This window comes from Dasypus novemcinctus, chromosome 20, assembly GCF_030445035.2.
Source record: "Dasypus novemcinctus isolate mDasNov1 chromosome 20, mDasNov1.1.hap2, whole genome shotgun sequence".
Lineage (NCBI taxonomy): Eukaryota > Metazoa > Chordata > Mammalia > Cingulata > Dasypodidae > Dasypus > Dasypus novemcinctus.
In genome coordinates this window covers 50,879,272-50,903,489 of record NC_080692.1, presented here as the reverse complement: position 1 = coordinate 50,903,489, position 24,218 = coordinate 50,879,272, and the positions used below count along the sequence as shown (strand labels likewise).

Below are 24,218 nucleotides of genomic sequence, written 5' to 3'. Positions count from 1 at the left end.
TGCTCTGCCTTTTCCCACCCCCCACAGGCTCTCCAGAGAAGGCCGTGGCCCATTACCAGCAGGCCATCGCACTCAGCCCGAGCCACCACGTGGCCATGGTGAACCTGGGGAGGCTGTACAGGTCACTGGGGGAGAACAGCGCGGCCGAGGAATGGTACAGACGGTAAAGCTCCTTCTCTTCCCTCACACGTTGCTCAGGGCCTCAGATCCGCCTTTCTGCTCCGTAGCTGATTGAAACAGACGACGTGCCCTTGGAGCATAGCACGTTACCCGTTCAGGCAGTGTAGATACTGCCAAAGAGCTTAGTGCAGCGGTGGTTCCACGTAGTGAGCTCTTCAGCTGGCGGGAACATGGTGCTAAGCCAAGGTTGAAATAATTCCCATGTTAGATTGTTGTTTTCTGGCCCTTTGGACTGCGACACGAAATAGCCATTTTGCAAATGGAACAGATGAAAGCCTCTGCGTGCAGTAGAACAAGGTATCACCATCATGGAAAAGGCCTTGGGTGGGTTTCCCTCTTGGTAGCTCACCAGAGGCCTTACTCACAGCACAGCATCGTGGGTTTTATTTACTTATTTTTTGGACAAGTGCATTTTATTTTTTTTAATATTTTATTTTTAAGGAAGCTTTAGATTACATAAATGTTACATAAAAAATATAGGGGATTCCCATATACCTCCCTCCCTTCCCACACTTTCCCCCATTAGCATCTTTCATTAGCATGGTGCATTTGTTACAGTTGATGAGCACATTTTGAAGCATTGCCACTAACCATGGTCTATAGCTGGCATTATGGTTTGCACTTTGCACCGCACATCTTTATACGTTTTGACAAAATGTATGACGGCCTGTATCTGTTATTACAGTGTCATGGAGGACAATTCCAATGTCCCCAAAAAGCCCCACGTTACACCTCTTCTTCCCTCTCCCTCCCCTCAGAACCTCCGTGATATAAAATACCGTGTGGGTGCCTGTCTTAAGCCGCAGCTAGCGCTTTCGAATCTACCTTTAGGCTCTCGCCAATCGCCTGTCCCCCGTTTCCGCAGCGCCCTGCAGGTGGCCCGCAGAGCGGAGGTGCTGTCGCCGCTGGGGGCGCTGCTGTACAACACGGGCCGCCACCGGGAGGCCCTGCGGGTCTACCGCGAGGCGGCGGCGCTGCAGCCCGCGCAGCGCGAGCTCCGCCTGGCGCTGGTGAGGACGGGGGCCGGCGGGGGGCCGGGGCCGGGGCGGCGGGGGGCCGGGGGGCCGGGGCCGGGGCGGCGGGGGGGGGGGGGGCCGGGCGGCGGGGGGCCGGGGCGGCGGGGGGGGGGGGGCCGGGCGGCGGGGGGCCGGGGCGGCGGGGGGGGGGGGGGCCGGGCGGCGGGGGGCCGGGGCGGCGGGGGGGGGCCGGGCGGCGGGGGGCCGGGGCTGGGGGGGGGCCGGGGCGGCGGGGGGCGGGGGGGCGACGGGGGGGGCCGGGGCGGGGGGGGGGCCGGGGCGGCGGGGGGGGGGCGACGGGGGGGGGCCGGGGCGGCGGGGGGGGCCGGGGCGGCGGGGGGGGGGGCGACGGGGGGGGCCGGGCGGCGGGGGGCCGGGGCCGGGGCGGCGGGGGGCGGGCCGGGGCGGCGGGGGGCGGGCCGGGGCGGCGGGGGGGGGCCGGGGCGGCGGGGGGGGGGGCCGGGGCGGCGGGGGGGGGGGGCGACGGGGGGGGGCCGGGGCGGCGGGGGGGGGGGGCGACGGGGGGGGGGGGCCGGGCGGCGGGGGGCCGGGGCCGGGGCGGGGGGGGGGGGCCGGGGTGGCGGGGGGCGGGGGGGCGGCGGGAGGCCGGGCGGGGCCGCACGCACCGGGAGCTAGAGCAGATCCATTTACGGATGTTCACATAACCAGTGCTGGAGTATGCTCTAAGCATATGTGTTGGTTTTTTTTAATAATTTCAAATTTGCCAAAGAGTTGTAAGAATATTAAAGAACGCCCAGATACTCTTTAGCCTAAATGATCAGTTTTTACCGTTTTGGTACATTTGTTTCATCACTGCCTCGTTACATGTGTGTAGTTATACATATATGTGTATATGCACATATTTAAGTATATATTTATGTATATACATATTAATACATTTTACTTTTTCCTGAACCATGTGAGTTACTTATAGATATCCCCCTTATCTCTAAATATTTACACATATAATTCCTGTGAATTAGTATGTTCTTTAAATAACCATAGTACAGTTATCAAATTCAGGAAAATCAACAATACCAGCATTATTTTTTATTTCAATTTTTGAATCTTTACATGGATTTATTGCACATTCTTTTCATTAGATGTGAAATAAACTTGTCTTGTTTCATGTAGTGTTCTGTTGCGTCCTAGGACATTATCTTCTGACATATTTAGTCAACTTTATTTAAAAGGCACAAATCATTTCAATGGAAAGTTCTGGCATTTTACACACAAATACACATTGTTAAGTAACCAAACAGCAATTAAAATCTGTCAGCTGTAATCATTCAGCCCTCTTTGATTGTCACTAAATAGCTGCTGAACGTTTTTATGTGGGTGTTTCCTGAGTGCCCTGCTTAGGGGTGCTTGACCTGATAATACAGTGTCTTCTAAGCCACGGTCCCTGTGGTCTTGCAGGCTCAGGTTCTGGCTGTGATGGGTCAGACAAAAGAGGCTGAAAAGATGACGAGCCACGTCGTGTCAGAGGAGCCCGGCTGCCTGGAGTGTTACCGCCTCTTGTCAGCCATCTACAGCAAGCAGGAGCTCCACGACAAGGTAGAGCGCCCGCTCGGGGGTCGGTGCAGAGCCTGAACAGACTGCGCCTGAACCCCTGCCTGCACGTGCACAAGGCCGGGCAGCCTTGAGTATCATCAGTGGGCACAGCCTCGCCCACAGAAGCTGTTCACAGATAGCCCCTCAGCTCCTGAGATGTCCCCTTGAAGAAACATTTTCTTGGCTTATGGTTTTATGTGGTATTATCTCAGTTGGTTTTCAGCTAACTATATAAGGAAAAGGATTTGTATTTGTATACTTTATCATTTTTCATGTTCCTTCCAATATATTGCTTCATTTAATCTTTATAATGACCCGTAAGGTCAATGATCCTCTCTTGCAATCGTTATTGTTTACCTCCTTTTTGAAAGTCACATAATCAGTAAATTCATAAACTGATGCAACAAATGTGTGTTGAAAGCCAGACACTGTGGTAGGCCCCAGGAGTAAAGTGGTATGAAAAAAACAGTCGCTGTTTTTTTCATGGGGTGTATGAGCGAAGAGAGGAGACAGGTACTAAATGGGTAAGCAGAAAACAAATGTGAACATATTGGTGTGCTCAGAGCTGCCATGAGGTGAGGGCTGAATGATGGACAGGCGCTGACAGGCAAAAGGGGGCACTGGAAGAGCATCCTGGACAGGGAGCTAGCATGTGCAAAGGCCCTGTGGCAGGAACGAGTGGCCCATCTGAGGGATACGCTTGAAGAAGCAGGAGAGCAATGTGAGAAGCGACTGCGGAGGTAGGTGGGGACGAGGCTCCATGAGGCTTGTGAGAAGCTTTGGGGCTTTTAAAAGAGGAGCAACATGCTTGGATTTGTGCTTTGAGGTGACCTCAGGGAGCAGAGTGGAAGAGCGGGCACTGGGGATCCCAGTGGAAGCTGCTGGATTGGTCCACACAGACAGGTGGTCAGGGAAAGACTTCTGACCCCAAGTGTTTTCTCTTACATATACCACAAGGCCTCCCCGTAAAGAGATCACCAGCCTACAAATGGAAAACCTGGTCATGAGGTAAATCGTTTTGTCAAGGTCACATTCTTGCTCTCAAGAAAGTCAGGAAATTAAATAATGTGTTTGATTTTCACCCCACTGCACTATTTAACATACCATGTGAGAGGAACAAAACAGTATTAAGCTTTAGCTTTTAAGTTATTTTTTCCTTTGTCAGTCTGCTTTTATTCTGTTGCAATTTCCACCCCCTGCAGGCACTTGATGCTATAGACAAGGCTCTCCACCTGAAACCAAAGGACCCAAAAGTTACATCTGAACTTTTCTTCACAAAAGGAAACCAGCTAAGAGAGCAGAACCTTCTTGACAAAGCATTTGAGGTATTTCCCGTAATGAAATTATATCATCAAGTTCATGAGTTAAAATTAGTACTCCAAAATTTTTAATGAAGCTTACACAGGAAAATCTAATGAACATACTGTGGAGTGGACTTTCTGATCAACTCATGTTTTTTAAAAATCTTTTTTCCCTTTATTAGAGGGGTTGTGGTTTTACAGAACAATCATGCTTAAGATCAGGATTCCCATATATCACCCCACCACCAATACCTTGCATTGGTGTGGAACATTTTTACAATTGATTATAGCACATTTTAAAAATTGTACTATTAATCAAAGTCCATGGTTTAACTTAGGGTTCACTGTTTGTGTAGTGTAGTTCCATGGATTTTTTTAAAAAATTTTATTGTTACCATATATACAGTCTAACATTTCCTCTTTTAATCATGTTCAGAGTATATTTCACTGCTTTTAATTGCATTCACAGTCATCACCACCAGCCATTACCAAAACATTTCCATCATCGCATATAGGAGCACTGTACGCTTTCAGCCTTCACTTCCCACTCCCTACCCCTGGCCTGTCCCCTGGTTTATTCTAGATTCTTGCTCTAGGAGTTTGCTCACTCTAATTATTTCAAATCATTGAGATCATACAAGTGTCCTTTTGTGTCTGGCTTATTTCACTTCAGGGTTCATCCAAGTTGTTGCATGATTCAGAACTTCATTCCTTTATTCAGTTGAATAATAGTCTATCATATATATATACACACCACATTTTGTTTATCCATTCACTGGTTGATGGACATTTGGGTTGTTTCTATCTTTTTGCATTTGTGGCTATGAACATCAGTGTGCAAATTCCTGTTTTGATTTCCTATTTGAATTCCTGCTTTCAGTTCTTCTGGGTTTATACCTAGTAGCGGGATTGCTGGATCATATGGTAATTCTATACTTAACTTTCTGAGGACCTGCCAAACTGTCTTCCACCATTTTACATTGCCACTAGCAATGAATGAGTGTTTCTATTTCTTCACATCCTCTCCAACACATGTAGTTTTCTGTTTATTTAATAATAGCTATTCTAGTAGGTGTGAAATGATATCTCACTGTGATTTTGATTTGTATTTCCCCAGTAGCTAGTGATGTTGAGCATATTTTCACTTGCTTTTTAGCCATTTGTATTTCCTCTTTAAGGTATTATCTATTCAAGTCTTTTGCCCGTTTTAAAATTGTGTTGTTTGTCTTTTTATTGTTGAGTTGTAGAATATCTTTTATATTTTGGATATTAAACCCTTATCAGATATGTGGTTTCCATATATTTTCTCCCATTGAATAAGTTGCCTTTTTATGTTCTTGATAAAGTCTTTTTTGAGGAGGTCCCATTTATCTATTTTTTCTTCCATTGCTTGTGCTTTCATGTAAGATTTAAGAAACTGCCACCTACCACAAGATCTTGAAGATGTTTTCCTAGATTTTTTTCTAGGAGTTTTATGGTAGTAGCCTTTATATTTAGATCCTTGGTCCATTTTGAGTTAATTTTTGTATTAGGTGTGAGATATGGGTCCTCTGCCTTCCTTTTGTATATGAATATCCAGTTTTTGTAGCACCATTTGTTGAAGAGACTGTTCTGGCCAATGGAGTGAGTTTGACAGCCTTGTCAAAAGTCTCTTGACTGTAGATGTGAGGTCCTGTTTCTGAGTTCTCAATTCAGTTCCATTGGTCAATCTGTCTGTCATTATGCAATACCATGCTGTTTATACCAATGTACCTAAGTAATATGAGTTAAAGTCAGGAAGTGAGAGTCCTCCAACTCCATTCTTCTTTTTAAAGACATTTGTCAGCTCATCGGGGGCTCTTACCCTTCCAAATAAATTTGATAATTGGCTTTTCCATTTCTGCAAAATAAACTGTTGGGGTTTTTATTGGAATTGCATTGAAACTGTTAATCAGTTTGGGTAGAATTGACATCTTAACGATATTTGGTCTTACAGTTCATGAACAAGGAATGTCCTTCATTAATTTAAGTCTTCTTCGGTTTCTTTTAACAATGTTCTATAGTTTTCTGAAAACAAGTCCTTTATGTGCTTGGTTAAGTTTATGCCTAAGTACTTGATTCTTTTAGTTGCTGGTGTAACTGGAATTTTTTCTGACTTCCTCCTCAGATTGCTCATCAGTAATGTATAGAAAAGCTACAGATTTTTTGGATATTAATCTTATATCCCACCACTTTGCGTCATCTATTAGTTCTAGTAGCTTTGTTTGTTTTTGGGGGGGATTTTCTAGATATAGGACTATATCAATGTCAGTAAATAGCAAAAGTTTTACTTCTTCCTTTCATATTTGGGTGCCTTTTATTTCTTTTTCTTGTCTAATTGCTTGAGCTAGAACTTCTAGCACAATATTAAATAACAGTGGTGACAGTGGGCATCCTTGTCTTGTTACCGATCTCAGCAAGAAAGGTTTCAGTCTTTCACCGTTGAGTGCAATGTTAGCTGTGGATTTTTCATATATGCCCTTTACCATGTTGAGAAAGCTTCCTTCTATTCATATTTTTATGAAGGAAAGATGCTGTATTTTGTCAAATGCCTCTTCTGTGTCAATGGAGAAGATCATGTCTTTTTTCATCTTCAATCTATTAATGAGGTTTATTACACTAATCATTCATCTTGTTTTGAAACACCCTTGCATACTTGGAGTAAAACCCACTTGATCATGGCGTATAATTCTTTTAATGTGGTTTTGGTTTGCAAATATTTTGTTGAGGATTTTTGCATCTGTTTCATTGAAATTGTATTCAGAAATTGGTCTGTAGTTTTCTTTTTTTCATAATATCTTTATCTGGTTTTTGTATTAGGGTGAAGTTAGCCTCATAGAATGTTTGGTAGTGTTCCTTCCTATTCAATTTTTTGGAAGAGCTTCAGTAAAATAGGTATTTGATCATCTTTGAATGATTGGCAGAATTCATTTAGGCTTTACATTTTGGGCAGGTTTGAGACTACTGTTTCAATCTCTTTACTTTTGATTGGTTTGTTGAGCTCTTCTGTTTCTTCTAGGTTCAGCATAGGTTGTTCATGTGTTTCTAGGAATTTGTCTTGTCTGTGTCATCTAGTTTTTGGCATACAGCTGTTCGTAGTATCCTCTTTTGATCTCTCATTTTTGTAAGGTCAGTGGTAATGTCTGCCTTTTCATTTCTGATTTTATTTATTTGCGTCTTCTCTCTTTCTTTGTCAGTTCAGCTAAGGGTTTGTCAATTTTATTGATCTTCTTAAATAACCAATTTTTTATTTTGTTCATTCTCTCTATTTTGTTTTGTTTTTTCTCTCAATTTCATTTATTTCTGCTCTGATCTTTATTTCTTTCCTTCTCCTTGGTTTGGGATTAGTCTGCTGTTCTTTTTCTAATTCCTCCAGGTGTGCAATTAGGACTTCAATTTCAGTTCTTCTTTTTTAATGTAAGCATTGAGGGCAATACATTTTCCTCTCAGCATTGCTTTCACTTTATCCCATATGTTTTGATCTGTTCTTATTTTCATTTTCTTAAGATATTTACTGATTTCTCTTGCAATTTCTTCTTCAACCAACTGAGTATTTAAGAAGTGTTGTTTAATTCCCAAATATTTGTGAATTTTCCCTTTTACTATCCATTATTGACTTCCAGGTTCATTCCATTATGATCAGGCAAAATGCCTTATTAATTTCAGTCTTCTTAATTTTTTTTTCTTAAAGATTTATTTATTTATTTCTCTCCCCTTCCCCCCCACACCCCTGCCCCAATTGTCTGTTCTCTGTGTCTATTTGCTGCATTGTCTTCTTTGTCCGCTTCTGTTGTTGTCAGAGGCACGGGAATCTGTGTTTCTTTTGTTGTGTCAGCTCTCCATGTGGGCGGCACCATTCTTAGGCAGGCTGCACTTTCTCTCGCACTGGGTGGCTCTCCTTAAGGGGCACACTCGTGCGTGGCGCTCCCCTACGTGGGGAACACCCCTGCGTGGCGGGGCACTCCTTGCGCCCATCAGCACTGCACATGGGCCAGCTCCACATGGGTCAAGGAAGCCCGGGGTTTGAACTGCGGACCTCTCATGTGGTAGATAGATGCCCTAACCACTGGGCCAAGTCCACTTCCCTTCTTAAATTTATTGAATCCTGTCTTGTGACCCAACATACGGTCAATCCTGAAGAAGGATCCATGAGTACTTGTAAAGAATGTATATCCTGATGTTTTGGGGTGTAATACTCTGTAAATATGTTAGTTCTAGTTCATTTGTCATGTATTTCAGGCTTTCTCTTTCCTTATTTACCCCCTGTCCAGATGTTCTGTCCAATGATGAAAGTGGTGGTGCATTGAACCCCAAATATTATTGTAGAGATGTCTATTTCTCCCTTCAGTTTTGCCAGTATGTTTGTGCCCTGTGTTATCTTGGGGCACCCAGGTTAGGTGCATAAATATTTATTATTTTTTCTTTGTGATGTGCCCCTTTTATTAATATATAATGACCTTCTTCATCTCTTATAACAGTTTTGCATTTAAAATCAATTTTGTCTGATTTTAGTATCACTACACCAGATCTTTTTTATTATTATTTGGGTATTTTGGAATATAATTTTCCAGCCTTTCACTTTTAACATTACTGTGTCTTCACATCTGTAAGACAGCATATAGACAGGTAATTTTTTATCCATTCTGTCAGTCTATGTATTTTGATTGGGAAGTTCAATTCATTAATATACTCTATTATTACCATAAAGGGCATTACTTCCTTCATCCATTTTATCCTTTGACTTTCCATTGTCATATCTTAGTTACCCTTGCTTACGGTCTTCATTTCTACACAATTCTCCAAGTCTCTCACTCTTTTCCTTTCAGGCTTTAGCACTCCCTTTACTATCTCTTGTAAATCTGGTCTTTTGGTAAAATACTCTCTTAATTTTTGTTGTCTCTGACGACATTAAACTCACCCTCATTTTCTAAAGGACAGTTTTGCCAGATACAAAATTCTTGCCTGGAAATTTTTCTCCTTCGGTACCTTAAATACATCATACCACTGCCTTCTCACCTCCATGGTTTCTGATAAAGATTGGTACTTAGTCTTATTAATTTTCCCTTGTTTGTGATGCCTTGCTTTCCTCTTGCTGCTTTCATAATCCTCTTTATCTCTGATATTTGTCATTCTGAACAGTAGTTGTCTCAGTATAGGTCTATTGGGATTTATTCTGTTTGGAGTGCATTGTCCTTCTTGGATATTGATATTTATGTTTTTCATGAGGGTTGGGATATCTTCGGTCATTATTTCTTCAAATATGCTTTCTGACCCTTTTCCATTCTCTTTTCCTGGGACACTGATAATGCATATGTTTGTGGTTTTTGCATTGTCATTCAATTCCCTGAGACCCTGTTTCATTTTTTCTATTCTTTTCTCTTTCTGTTCTCCAGTCCTGAAGTGTTTTTATCAAGAAAGGATGCTGGATTTTGTCAAATGCCTTTTCTGCATCAATTAGGATGATCATTTTATATCTCTCATTCAATTTATTAATGTGGTGTAATATATTAATTGATTTTCTTATGTTAAACTGCCCTTGCATACCTGGAGTAAAACCCACTTGGTCTTGATTTAATGTGCTGTTGCATTTGATTTGCAAATATTTTTTGAGGATTTTTACATCTATATTCATTAGAGAAATTGGCTTGTAATTTTCTTTTCTTGTTGAATATTTATCTGGCTTTGGTATTAGGTTGATGTTGGCTTCATAGAGTGAGTTAGATAGTGTGCCTTCCTCTTCAGTTTTTTAAAGCGTTTGAGCAGGATTGGTATTATTTCTTCTTGGAAGAATAATGTCTGCCTTCTCATTTCTCTTTTTATTTATTTACATCTTTTCTGTCTTTTCCTTAGTCAGTCTAACTATTTGTCAATTTTTTTGAACTTCTCAAAGAACCATCTTTTGGTTGGTTGATCCTTTTTTGTTGTCATTCTCAATTTAATTTATTTCTGCTCTAATCTTTGTTCTTTCTTTCCTTCTGTTTGCTTTGGCATTAGTCTGATGTTCTTTTTGTACTTCCTTCAGTGTGCAGTAAGGTCTTTTATTTTGTTGTTTCTTCTTTTTTAATATAGGTGTATTAGGGCTATAAATTTTGCTCTCAGCTCTGCCTTCACTATATCCCATAAGCTTTGATATGTTATGTTCCCATTTTCTTTTGTCTTGAGATATTTACTCATTTCTCTTGAAGTTTCTTTGATCTCCTGATTGAGTGTGTTGTTTAACTTGCATATATCTGTGAATTTTCCAGTTCTCTGCCTTTTATTGATTTCCATCTTCATTCCATTATGTCAGAGAAAAGTGCTTTGTGTAATTTCAATCTTGTTAAATTCATTAAGACTTGTTTGTGACCCAACATGTGGTCTGTCCTGGAGAATGATACATATGCTCTTGAAAAGAATGTATACCTCCTGTTTTTGCAATATTCTGTACGGTCTAAGTTTATTCATCATATTATATAAGTTCTCTGTCTCCTTATTGATCCTCTATCTAGCTATTCTATCAATTGATGGGAGTGGTGTATTGAAGTCTCCGTATTATTATAGAAACATCTGTTTCTCCTTTCAGTTTTGCCAGTGTTTGCCTCATGTATTTCGGAGCAACATGGTTTAGTAAATAAATATTTATGACTGTTCTTGGTGTTTTGCCCCTGTTATTAATATATAGTGTCCTTCTTTGTCTCTTATGACTGCTTTGCACTTAAAATCTATTTTATCTGATATTAGACTAGCTACCCCATCTCTTCTTTGGTTACTGTTTGTGTGGAATATCTTTTTCTAACCTTTCACTTTCAACCTTTGTTTGTATACTTGTGTCTTTTAAGGTGACTCTCTTATAGACAGCATATAGATGGATCATCTTTTTTATCCATTCTGCCAATATGTGTCTTTTGACTGGGTGGTTTAACCCATTATCATTCAATGTCATTACTCTAAAGATCATACTAACTTTAGATATATGAACACCAGTGTTCATAGCAGCATTATTCAGTATTGCTGAAAGTTGGAAGCAACGCAAGTATCCATCAACAGATGAATGGATAAGCAAATTGTGGTATGTACGTACGATGGAATATTATTCATCTGTAAGAATGATGAAGAGGTGGGACAGAGGGTATGTTTAGGGCATTGAAATTATTCTGCATGATCCTGCAGTGACAGATACTTGACATTATACATTTGCAAAAACCCATAAAACTGTGCAGCACAAAGTGTAAACCATGATGTAAATGGTAGAACCAGTGCTTTGGTATTGGTTCATCAATTGTAACAAATGTACCACACTAATGTAAGATGTTATTAATAGGGGAAAATGTGGGGGAGGGTGGCTTATACAGGAACTCCCTATACTTTTGGTGTAAGTTTCTGTAAATATAAAACTTCTATACAAATAAAGTTTATTATTTTTTAAATGTGTATTAGAATATTGGTTTTCCTAAAAAAAAAAAAAAGACATTTACAAACAAATAGAAACATTGCAGAAATACAAGACTTTGATCTTGTGTCTGATAACGATATGACTCAGGATCTATGAAGTCATAAGATTACACTAATTGTATTTTGGATAAGGAAAAAATCCAAATGATGTAATAGCATGTGAAAATAAGTGAGTGACTTTTAAAATACAAGTAAAGATATTTGGATAAACTAATTTGTATAAAACTACAATAGAGGCATGTTGAGGCAAAAATGTTGGATTTTCTTCACTGCATGGCATAGTCAATACCTGCTTTCTTATCATTTATGACTCACATCATAATTTCATTACAAATATTTATAGTGTATCTATGTTTATCTGTATCTTATATGCCATATTGAAAAGTATTTTCCAGTGTTTGACCCATGGATCAAATAATCATTATATAGGGGATAAATTCATGAAGAGTAGGAAGAGGCCATTGGCCTAATCATAACTAGAATGTCTTAGCACTGCCAGGTGTGAGTCCCACAGGTTAACTAACTCCATCTTCGCAGCAATCGTGTAAGAAGGGCGTGGTCATTGTAACCATCTTACTCTGTTACTCAGGTGAGTAAACCGAGGTCCAGAGGTCATTTATCTTGCTCAAAATCACACATGGGGTACGAGAGGGACATCTTTATTTTAGCAGCTTTTCAAGGGTATAGTTTTCCATCATTTGTGTCTTTCCGCAAAAACAAGTAGAGGAGGGACAGCCCTGATTCTGGTTACTTTATTGTTTTTTTTTTTTCAGCTGGGTTCTAGCTAATGAACATAGCAAGGAACTTTGAAATACATGCAGAGCTACTTAGTTTTGTCACTGAAGGCAATATTCTTAGCCTTTGGCTTTATTTATAGTGATAACTCATAAAATCAAGACTCATTGGTAAGCATACCTTCACTAGAAAATAATATACAAAATATTAAAAATGCACATCACAGATAATACATTTAATATGGGACACATGTTATTCACACAAAAGAAAATACTTGAGAAAATGACAAAAGAATAAAATACAAAAGAAATACTAGGTAACATTTGAAAACCTTCCATATGGCAGGAGAAAAAGACTTTCTAATGATTTAAACTGTCTCCCAATGAAATAGATGTTTTTAAAGAAGTAATGAGTATCATGTCAAGGAAAGTATCTACACATAATCTGATGTCGTGAAATGGGATACTTGCTAGGGATAAGCTGTTTAAGAATCTTCTCCAAGAATCTATGATCATATGAAGATTTTTCTTATAAACTCCATTATTATAAAAAGGCCAAAAGGCAGGGCTTTTAGGCAGGTCAAGGCCAGCAGTATGTTCAGTCTGATTCGCATGATTGCATGCGAAGGTTAGCTCTGCAGGAAACTGCAGTTTTCTCCACATCAGCATCACTGACTTTGAAAAATGACAGTGTCGTGTGTAAACTAGTGGTTGCCAGCTTCGCTGTATTAGCCATTTAAATGTCCCCACGGGAAGAAAGCGGTCTCACACGATCCTGTGGCGCTGGAGACGGCCTCGTTCTAACCTGCAGGCGTTTCTTCTTCCAGAGCTACGACGCCGCGGTGGCGCTCAACCCCGGCCAGGCGCAAGCCTGGATGAACATGGGTGCCATCCAGCACATCAAGGTAGGTCCCTCCCGCGCCGCGCTCCCCTCGGGCTCCTCTCTAGTCGTTCTTCTCTCAGAAAGGCCAGAGAGACTATGACCAATTTCCTCTGTGAATTATGTGAATAACAGAAACACAGGGGTTTGAAAATCAAGGTAACACAGTTGATGTTCACTTTGCATTACTTAGTTATTGAATGTCATGATTCCATTGTCTTTTAATTAAATTCCCTGATTTTACTACTCCTGAAGAAAGCTGTATTATATAAAGGAAGTACTGTCAGCACACGAGCTAGAGCCTGTGGGAGTTTGCTGTAGCTTGTTTTCCTGGAACCTTGACTCGCCATCAAGACTGGAGTATTTCCTTAACTGTCATTTTCCTTTTTCTTGCATATAATGTCTTTTATTCCCTGAACTTTTACTGAAAAACAAGCTTGTTGATTTGTTTTTTTTTATTCCAAAAAATAAAGCTACCTTTGGGTGAATCATCCTGCCAAGAAGGATTAAACATAATCCTGGCAGCCTGTTGTCCCTAACTGTTGAAATCAAAGCTTTCCCACCATTCATTCATTCACTGAGTGGACAGATGCTTACGGAGAGCCTCCTGTGTGCCAGATGCTGTCTAGTTGCCGTTGCTGCTCTTGTGGAAACACCTGTGTACATAAAATATGCACATCAGATGGCAATAAGTGCTATAGGAAAAAATGAAAGTGATGGGAATGCCAGGGGCTAAGGGTTGCAATTTAAAAATAAGGTGGTTAAGGAAGGCTTGTTGGGAACAAGCCCTATGTCAAGGTGGGGGGGAAAGCACGTGCAAAGGTCCTGAGGTGGAGTGTGCCTGGTATGTGGGAAGATCAGTGAGGGAGCCACGTGGCTGGCAGAGCAAGTGAGAAGAAAGTTGAGGCTGAGGTCAGAGAAGTTGTCGGCACCCGATCGCGCAGGGCCCAGAAGGAGCTTACAGGGTCTTTGGCTTCTGTGCCAGATGAGCTGGGGTACTTCTAGGACATAGAGTGTAGAAATGTCGTGGTCCAACAAGTTTTTAAAGGATCAGTCTGACTTAGCCAACCTATATTCTGGCTGCTGCTTATTCCCTGCCCTGACAAAATAGTTGTGTAGGAATAAGAATATAAACAAAGGCCTAACCTTAGGGTTTATTATGAGGTAGAAACAGGTCATTCTCACAAACACAGCAAAACCAAAGGTGACCCGTGGCTCTGTGGATGGGAGAGGACAACGGGCCTGTGCCTGGCAGCCGCGATCCAACAATGGCCATAGGTGAGAAGCCCAGGCATGCCGGGCAGCAGAGCCAAGCAGCCCAGACTTTGATCTGGAGGATATTTAGCTGGACAACAGAGAATGATTTAATTTAAAGTGGTAAAAGATTATATAATGTGTCAAAAGTTATATTTTCAAATAGTATGCTTGGTGTATTTTCATATGGGGTGTGTCTTTATTTAAAACAATAGGTTCATTTGTTAATCAGAAAAAGTAACTATTTGGGGGGACATAACAGTGTCCCAAAAATCTGGAAACAGAAAATGATGTAATTCTTAAACATTTTCAGATTAACAGGTGAACCTATTGCTTTCAATTCACTTATTTCCCCTGAAAGGTACTTGGAGATTAAAAAAAAGATGCATTGTGTATATTTTTTAAAATGTAACTAACACTGAGTGAAAAATACATTTATCCAATGCTTTTCGTCTTTGCAGACATCACATATTAGGTTGAACCGTACAAAGTTGCTGTGTTTGTATTTCAAAGATGGTCACTTACTAGCGAGCCCGTAAGACTGGTTTGGCTGCGCTGCGCTGCCAGCGTTGGGATGCAGGATCGCCGTCCCAGGCCTTCAAGCACGGCTGTCACCGGTCTGCTCCCCGCGCTGCCTGGCCGCGGTGTCCAGGCACTGCCCCCCGCGCTGCCCGGCCGCGGTGTCCAGCCACTGCCCCCCGCGCTGCCCGGCCGCGGGAGTCCAGGCCCTGCCGCCCGCGCTGCCCGGCCGCGGGAGTCCAGGCCCTGCCGCCCGCGCTGCCCGGCCGCGGGTGTCCAGCACTGCCCCCGCGCTGCCCAGCCACGGTGTCCAGCCACTGCCCCCCGCGCTGCCCGGCCGCGGGTGTCCAGCCACTGCCGCCCGCACTGCCCGGCCACGGTGTCCAGCCACTTTCCCCCGCGCTGCCCGGCCGCGGGTGTCCAGCCACTGCCACCTGCACTGCCCGGCCACGGTGTCCAGCCACTATCCCCCGCGCTGCCCGGCCGCGGGAGTCCAGGCCCTGCCGCCCGCGCTGCCCAGCCTCGGTGTCCGGCCACTGCCCCCCGCGCTGCCCGGCCGCAGTGTCCAGCCACTGCCCCCCGCACTGCCCGGCCGCGGGTGTCCAGCCACTGCCGCCTGCGCTGCCTGGTCACGGTGTCCAGCCACTGCCCCCCGCGCTGCCCGGCCGCGAGTGTCCAGCCACTGCCGCCTGCACTGTCCGGCCACGGTGTCCAGCCACTGCCCCCCGCGCTGCCCGGCCGCGGGAGTACAGGCCCTGCCGCCTGCGCTGCCCAGCCTCGGTGTCCAGCCACTGCCCCCCGCGCTGCCCGGCCGCAGTGTCCAGCCACTGCCCCCCGCACTGCCCGGCCGTGGGTGTCCAGCCACTGCCGCCTGCGCTGCCCAGCCGCGGTGTCCAGCCACTGCCCCCCGCGCTGCCCGGCCGCGGTGTCCAGCCACTGGTCTCTCCTTGAACTTGGAGGAGCGTAGGAAGGACGGAGGGCTGTGAGGTTGGAGCTGCGACAAGGCTTGTGAGGAGGTGACGGAGATGGGTGGGAGCCGTGAGCGTCCTGGGGGTGGGTTCTCGCTCCTACTATTTGTTAATAGTTTTTATAAAGTTTGATACACAATGAAATGGGTAGATCACAAAACCTGCAGAAACATGCTTTATGAGCAGAGTGGGGTCACCCAGGCCTCGGCTTTGCCATCCCTCTGCAGTGCCACCTGTGGCAAAACCTGCATTTTCTAGAGCAGCTCTGTCCAACCGAATGTCTGCGATGATGGGAATGTTCTCTGTCTGCTGTCCAGGGCAGGAGCCACTAACCACGCGTGGCTACCAAACACCTGAAATGTGGCTAGTGCCACTGAGGAGCTGAGTTCTCAATGAAGTTTTATTAATTTGAATTTATGTAACCACGTATGGCCAGTGACTATCATATTAGCCCAATTCTAGAAATTGAATATTGCAAATCCCTTACCTAGCACCTAGGGAACTGTGGATGGTGAATTAAGGGGAGCAACTTTAAAAAATAAGGCTCCCAGTTTAATCAAGAAAAGAACTATTTGAGGGAGAGAAAACGTCCTTTATGACTAGGCTGAATGAAAGGACAGAGAGCCTGGTAATGAGACAGGAGGACCGCGAGACACCACGTAAAGCCCACGCTACATTCAGGGCAGCCCCTGGGGGAGCAGGTTAAAAACCTGCTGCATGGAAGCGTTGCGAGAGCACTCTAACAGCCACAGATGTGAGGTCGTCAGCATAGCCGTGCTGGGTCTAATAAACATCACAAGACCTTGAAGGTGGCAAACCCAAGTTCTCACTTGCTCAGAATTCTGTTTAGCCTCTTATCAGAGTCACTGTTAATAACCATAAAAATTGAAAGGGAAAAAATGCATATTTTCATTTGGGGCCATGCCAGAGCCTGAAGATTCCCAGCGGACTCCTCCTTGTTCTGTCACGGCATTCTCCTTCTCCCTCATGATGAGGGAATGCCGTAAGCACTGGCCGGTTTTCCCGGAGCCTGGGAGTCCTTTACTAGTAACCAAGCACGTGGCGCACTCAGCACGTGCCAGGCAGCATCTCGGCTCTTGGCACAAATTCACTCATTTGGAGCATGGCTCAGCACTCAGTAAACAGCACTTGCTCGTTGCTGCATTGTACCTTCATTCTCCAGTATACACTACTTTAAACCAGGATGGAAATTTGGGAAATAACCATTTTTCTTCTACATGGAGCTGTAACTGAGAATGTAGCAGAGCAAATTAGTATTTTTGAACGGGGAGAACAATCTTAATTCTGAGATTCTGCAGGACGTAGACCTGCAGTCAGGAGGCTGAATAAGGGAGATGATGAGCTGAGCAGCAGAAGGGGCTGGGGGAGGGGAGCAGCTGGGCCTGCCCGGCCAGGACCCACCGGTGCCAGGGCACACGAGGCAGAGCAGGCAGAGCCAGCGGTGGGACCGCCGAGGGAGGGACCCCACCCTCCTGCCTGGAGAGGCCCAGCAGGTGTGTCGTGCCCCGTTCTTTGGCTGTTGGGTAAATTTGACACTACTAATCTCAATTCATTCCCTTTTATAAAAACTTAAAATTTCATTAAATCCTCCATTAGGTAAAAGTTGCTTTGATGTTTATTTTAAATTGAAGATTAGAATAATTCCTCCACTAAGTAGGGATAATTGATACCTAAACTATTTCCTCACTACTCTTGCAGTTTTAAAAACCATTTCTTCCCTCAGCAATCTAGCCATAGTCCCATTTGATGAGAGTGGGGCAGTAGAATTGGAAATCTGGTTTTCTGGCGTTTAGCCATCTGGTATACCTCTTTATCCTTCACATTCTCGGCTGGCCTGGTACTTAAAACTAATGGATTCTCTACAAGCACCAGTGGGTGAAGATTCACTTACACACGCAGGCAGGTTTCTTCATGCGACGTAATGTTATGCTGGCCCATTTCTTAGACTCCCCGTTCTAATACATTTAGATCAGGACATAATTGCTCTCTTCTTTTCCCCACAGGGAAACTATGTGTCTGCAAGAGCTTATTATGAGAGAGCCTTACAGCTGGTTCCAGATAGCAAATTGCTGAAGGAAAATCTTGCCAAATTGGATCGCCTAGAAAAACGATTACAAGAAATTAGAGAAAAGGACCAAACGTAGCTGCAGTTTCACCCAATCTTGCGGGACTGTGTTGATGCCTCTGGAAGAGGAAAAAGTAGTGGAAACCTTTGCTTGCTCATCAGCAGGGGCACAGCCAAGGAAGCTTGCCTCTCCCTTGAGTGCAGGGCAGTACATTTGAGGACAGCTGCTGATAACTATGCTGTGAGACTTGATTTCCATGAAAGAAGACAAAAAGGAGCAAGGAGGGCAAGGGAGCTGGAGAGCAAAGAAAAACAATATTTTATAGGTTTAACTCCCTATTTCCCTTCATATATTTGTTTTTGCAACCTGGAGATCTAATTGCATTTTTTAGCTTAGCCTTTTTCCTCCCAGAAATATAGAAGCTTGAAATGCTATGAAGGTAGAACATCTATTCTTTATGCAATGAGATATTTCAAAGAGCATAGATTTTCTGGGGGAAGCCATTTGGGAAATTCACCAAGAGGTGGCTTCTCTAATTCTCCAGCACCAAAATGAATGTCTTTGTAGAATCTTCTGGGATATATGGGGAAATGGATATTGTTAAGTAAGCTTTATCTCAAATCACCTGAAGGATATTACTAGAGCTCTATTGAGAAACCAATTTCTCTCAGTTGCAAGCTTTTCCCAATGCCTAATATCTCAAAAGGGAGGCTTCTGGAATTGTGGATGGATATCCTTGCCCCTAGCAGAAAATCAAGGAACTTGGTACCCCTAATTATTCATGGAAATGTTAAAATTTTTTAAAATTTCATTACAAGTATTACCAGAGTAGTGATTCTGCTCTAAGAGTCAAAAGTACTTTTAAAATCATAAATGTTCCCACTTACAGATATATTGTTATTTTGATGAGGAAAAAGAGTATATTCTATGTGAAAATACTAAACTTATTAACTGAGAGAAATGCCCTACTTTATTATCTTAATGTTCAGGCATTGTGAGATTATTTTTTTGAGAAATATATTTAACCATGGAGGAATGTATATCACAGAAATCTTCATAGACTCTAATTAAATGGAAAGAGAGGTCTATTTATTTGTCTACCTAGGTTTAATGAGAATTCTGTGCTTAGAACGTGAGTGATTGAAACCCAAGGTCCTTGGTTCTGTATGTTTAATTTTGGGGATTTCATGGAAAATGCCCAAAAAACCTGAGAAAATGAAGTCTAAATTCATAATAAATATATAAATCTATATTTATATTTAAAAGATGGAGAAAACAAAGTTAAACTTACCATTTGGATCTTTATTTCTTAGTGTTATCTCTCATAGAATATGTAATGTATCTATGCACACACATTTTTTGTACATAGTAGTTTTAACACCAGCCTTCAAAACTGATCAGATAAAAAAATCTAAATCTAATTTACAAAATTGTTACGGTTTAACAGCCCCTCAAGAAACCTTGATAGGTTTAAAGAAGTTAGGACTCACCCTTCTGTGTTTGGTTAATATATTTTGGAAGTAAAGGTGCTGGAACCCGGATTGTGATTTGATTATCACCATAAACAAATTAACCTCTCAGACTGGTCTCTTCGCAAGCTGGGGCAGCGTCGTATGTGCAGTAACCTGAAGAGACACGTTTCATGAATTCAGGGCAGGGTAAAAAGTACTCTGGGTCTTTTCAGTCCAGCGTCAGGAAGCACCTATACTTGAACGTTCTTATACTTTTATCAAGGTAAGTCTAAATAAAAGGAAGAAACACTTCTTTGGGAGGGGACAGTGGAGAAAATACTTCAAAAGCAAAAGATTACAGAATTTGAATTAGCGTGCAGCAGGAGTCCAGTTATGTATATATTATTACTGTTACCTTCTCTAACAGTCTTTTAATGGGATATGTCATCGATTTATCTAGAATTCTGTAGTCCTGTGCTCTAGTTGTAGAATATCCACCCTGCCCCCAAATTGAAAACCATGAAGCCGTAATTAAAAAGTGTCTAGGGTCTTACCACAGAGGAGTCATCTGTGACAGAAACTTGGATTTTAAAAAGCAGTGGTGCCTTACCTGAAGTGCTCCTGAAGGTGGTAGAGTAGATCTGCCGTAATGAAACGGCGATTATGGTCTCAAAGTTCCTAAGGGAGAGGGGTCGCACGGCCTTCGGGGGCCCTTCTCTGGGGTGCTCCCACCCCCTGCCTCGTAGCGCCTTGCCACTGGCCCTCCTCTCCCTCGCTGCTCTATTCTGAGTGCATATGATGCTATCTTGGAACTTGACAAGTGAGCCTTGTTGGTTGGATCATTTTTTTCATCCTTGAGTTGATGCCTTCACTAAGATGGGGCCGGTGAAATAGTTTTCACAGTTGAAACTGCTTATTAGAAAATAATTTCACATTATTTCAAAAGGTCTTAGGCTAATTTTGTAGCTCTTTCTTTGGCCCTTCTAACATGAAATAACATTGCACCTCATCCTGACCAAAGTGAAAATGGGGTGAGCCAGTCATGTGGGTGCGTCCACCTTGCCGTCCCGAGGAGGAGGGCGGGAGAGCGGATGGCACCTGGGAGATGGCACGGAGTGGCCCCGGCGCCGGGACGCCGGAGCACCCCCTCCGTGGAGCACCTTGGGTTTCGAACAAGGGACCTGCAATTCCATTTTGCACAAGACCCACGTTATGCAGTCAGCGCTGGGTGGGAGGGGGGCGGCTGAGGCCAGGCAGTGGTGCTTGAGCCGAAGGTTGGTTTCTCTTGGGACCACGTTACCAGAGCACATCTGCTGGGTCTCAGCTGCCTTGAGGTCCTCGCAGCACGGCCCCTCTCCCCCTCCCGCTCTGTCCCACCTGTCCTTCAGTCCTACCTAAAGCCAATTCTTCCCAAATCCCCTGTACGTGGCAGTCCTGTGGCATGCCCTCTGACATAGAAGCCGTGAGACTGGATTTAGAAGCTTTTTTTAATCTGAATTGTTCATTCAGAATACTTAACAGATGAAGTGACAAATGGTGCTTACCTTTTCTTATCAGTGTTCCCAAACTAAGACCCCGAAGGAATGAAAAATGCAAGCACACAGAAGCTGAGTTTTAGGATTCTAAATATTGCTCAGATGCTTTCAACCTAGGATTGACATGCAGAAAACATGGTTCAGTGACGTAAGAAGGCGAACTAAACCAAAGAGTCAACTACCCTGGAAGAAAGGGAACTGTATTTTGTGGAATGCTGAGATAGGTCCCCCCAAGTTTGACTGACGCAGAGGGATATCCGCCCTGTAAGGCCAACTCCCCAGGACGGCCCAGCCCTGGTGATTTGCTGAAGCTCGAATGGGCAGCGCCTGGTCTGCTGGCCCTCTCAGTGGTGGCGCAGATGCCTCCTGAGAAGATCCAGCCTTACGTGGGCACCATCTCACAGCTCTGTAATTTGAGGTGGCCTAAGAAGCGCATGTGGCTTTGGGGATCGCTGCTGACCCGTCCAGTACCCTGATGGAAGAGCCCCATGCAGCTGATACTGGACGCCTGTCCCTTGTGCATGGAGCCCTCCACCCTGGCTGCAGGGAAGGGTCACCTGGGGGCCTTTAGGAAGGCGCTGAAGCCCAGGCGGGTTCAGGCTGCCCAGGGCCCCGGTGGGACCTGACAGCTTTAAAGGGAGTTGATAAGCTTTTGTAATGTTTACTCTTAAGTCTAGCCTAAAATGAACCAAAGAATTCTAAAGGACCAGTGACAGCACAAATTTGGGCTCTCGTTCTGAGACTGCAGCAGGTGGCTGGTTTTGCTTGGGGCATCCAGGCTACGATTTGGCCTTAGAGTAGAGTTCTTGGTTCTCAGATGGAGAAGAGTTGTCTTGCCATTGGCATGAACCAGTCGAGGCGCCCGAGTATAAAGTTCATATTTTTATGACCCATAGAAGATGTTTGTGACATAGCTGACCCTAGACCTGTGTCTCTCGCTTTGGATACACACATACCAGCTTTTGCTATTTAATTGTACTTCTTAGACGCTGTTCAAAAAACAAAATATCTTTTGATTTGTGGTCTATGTGCCCCTTACATGAGTAATTATCTATAGGATATTAATAACAGTGATCAGGGAAAATGTAGTCATAGTTTTATTCATTTGCCATTTTTTTCCTGATTTCCAAATTTCATCTACTTTGATTGGATTGCAGGTTGACATCTCCCATAGTTAACTATGTCAATGTGTTCTTTTGACATATTTTTAAAAGTGTAAATACCTGTCAAATTTTCCATTTAGGCTCATTTGAGTAATAAAACAGTTTACAAGCCCAAAAATAATATAGGGGAATAGTATGACTTTTTATGATTATTGAAGTTTTATTGAAAAAGAAAAATATGTTGAATAATTCTTCCAGAAACATCACTTTCCTTATTTTCATTCTTAGTAGCCATATAACTTAAAGAGAGAAAATAACTGCAATCAAAGACATAGTTTAAATAGAATAAACAGCACAATAGCATTGAAAGATAGCCATCTCTATCCCGTGGCTCGTCCTAAAGGACACCATTTTAACATGGAACTGGGAAGAGAAGCCTACTTCCCAGTAGTGTCCGTGGCATACGTCGCAGCACGCTTGACCGTTGCCAAAGTGCATCATGTCCTTTGGGGGGGGGACGGTCTCGCTGGTCTGCAGAAGGGCACACGAGTCGGGGAGTCAGGAATTTGGGACCCAGTGCAGGGGCTGCCCGCCCTGGGCCAGGCCCGGCTGGCTCGGTCACGGTCATAGCCACGGCCCGGTCAGCCCGATGGTCCCCTCGAGCCCTAGGAGCTTGTGCGAGGTCCCCTTCAGCCGGGCGGGGAGCAGCCTGCATCTGAGAGCTACCTTTGACATGGCGACTTTAAACGGCACCTGTGCCGCAGCCCTGAGAGGGACCCTGCTCGGGGCACAGGTCGTTACTCAGATGTTGCTGTCTGTGCCCTTAAAAATTCTTAGTGGCTTTCATTTCTACTTTTCTGGGGGGAAAAGATAACTGCCTTCCTGCGAAGAAATTAAAATACCTGGGGAAGCTGTGGCTCGCGTCCCAGTGGCGCCGTCAGCTGGCTGGTGTTCCTCGTCATTGGAAATGCCTCGCGCGGCCTCTGCGCACGCAGGGCTTGTTTGCTGTGGGGTCTGTCGTGTGTGAACGTGCATCTGTGTGGCTTTATTTATGAACGTGCATCTGTGTGACTTTACCATACCTGTTAGGAATGCATGTCCCAAAAAGAATTTCTCCCATTTAGTCTGATTGTGTATCCTTGGCCTAGGTCTTTCCAAAATACAGTTTATGTCAATGTCTATTTTATATAAAATATGCTGAAAATAAGTACGTCTCATTTCAATTTCTCAAGCACTCTTTGGTTAGTGCCCGTCGATGGCCATGTCACCAGCATATGTGCACCTTAAAACACAAGAGACCACCTTCCTCCCGTCCCTCAGTCGGGTCCTCACTCGGGTCCTTGGTCAGTGCCCTTGGTCGGGGGTCCTCAGCCGCACGGTTCTGCCAGCCTCTCCAGTGTCCGTGACCCCCTCCCGGGCTCCTCCCCTCATCTCGCTCTGCAGTCGCCATCACCTCTCTTCAGAGTAAATAAAAGGCGAAAAACAGGTCCTGCCTCAAGCTCCCTCTAAAATTTCCCAGCCCGCAGGCCTGGCCGCGCCGCTCCCTCTCCTGCTGCCCCCGGCTCTGCACACTGGCCCCTTGGGCATCTCGCCTCTCTTCAACGCTTTCTTTTTGTTCTTTAACTTCTTTTTCCTGGCTCTTCTCAATTCTCTTCTGTCTTAAAACACACACAAGTAACCACCACCAAATCATTTAAAGTAGGGAAGCAGCTGTGGCTCGATCAGCTGGGCTCCCGCCTACCATATGGGAGCCCTGGGTTCGTGTCCGGGCCTCCTTGTGCAGGCGGGCTCACCCGCGCCTGCAGAGAGCTGACGCAGCAAGATGACCCAACAAAAAGGGAGACAAGCAGACACGAAAAAACACGCAGCGAATGGACACAGCCAGCAGCAAAAATCAAGCTGCAAGGGGCGGATAAATAAGTAAATAATCCTTTGAAGTAAACTCTTGCCTTACTCTCTTTCCCTCTTTAGCTGCAACAGCATGTGGATGAAACCGGGTTCCGAGGTCACCAGCGATCCCCCTTGCCTCCTGGGCCCTGCCGCTCTGGGAGAGTTTTACAGTCTAGAGCAGTGGCGTAGCTGGGGGTGGGAGGACTGTTTTTTACACCAAACATGATTTGTCCATGATGTGCTCATCTCTCCTGGGTCAGACACAACACCTCGCCTTGCACGTGCCCTGGACTTGCT

At 44.3% G+C, this 24,218-nt stretch overlaps 1 protein-coding gene across 1 annotated transcript in view; it reads left to right on the top strand.

Moving 5' to 3' along the window:
* The window catches only part of TMTC1 (transmembrane O-mannosyltransferase targeting cadherins 1), a 255,722-nt gene extending 232,484 nt beyond the window's left edge, over positions 1 to 23,238 (top strand). Inside the window, exons 15-20 of the mRNA XM_058282990.2 lie at positions 28 to 163; positions 1,046 to 1,190; positions 2,616 to 2,753; positions 3,953 to 4,075; positions 13,062 to 13,139; positions 17,880 to 23,238. Coding sequence (XP_058138973.1) covers positions 28 to 163; positions 1,046 to 1,190; positions 2,616 to 2,753; positions 3,953 to 4,075; positions 13,062 to 13,139; positions 17,880 to 18,020 — 761 coding nt within the window. The 3' untranslated portion in view covers positions 18,021 to 23,238. The remainder of the gene's footprint in view (positions 1 to 27; positions 164 to 1,045; positions 1,191 to 2,615; positions 2,754 to 3,952; positions 4,076 to 13,061; positions 13,140 to 17,879) is intronic.
* The last annotated feature ends 980 nt before the right edge of the window (positions 23,239 to 24,218 follow it).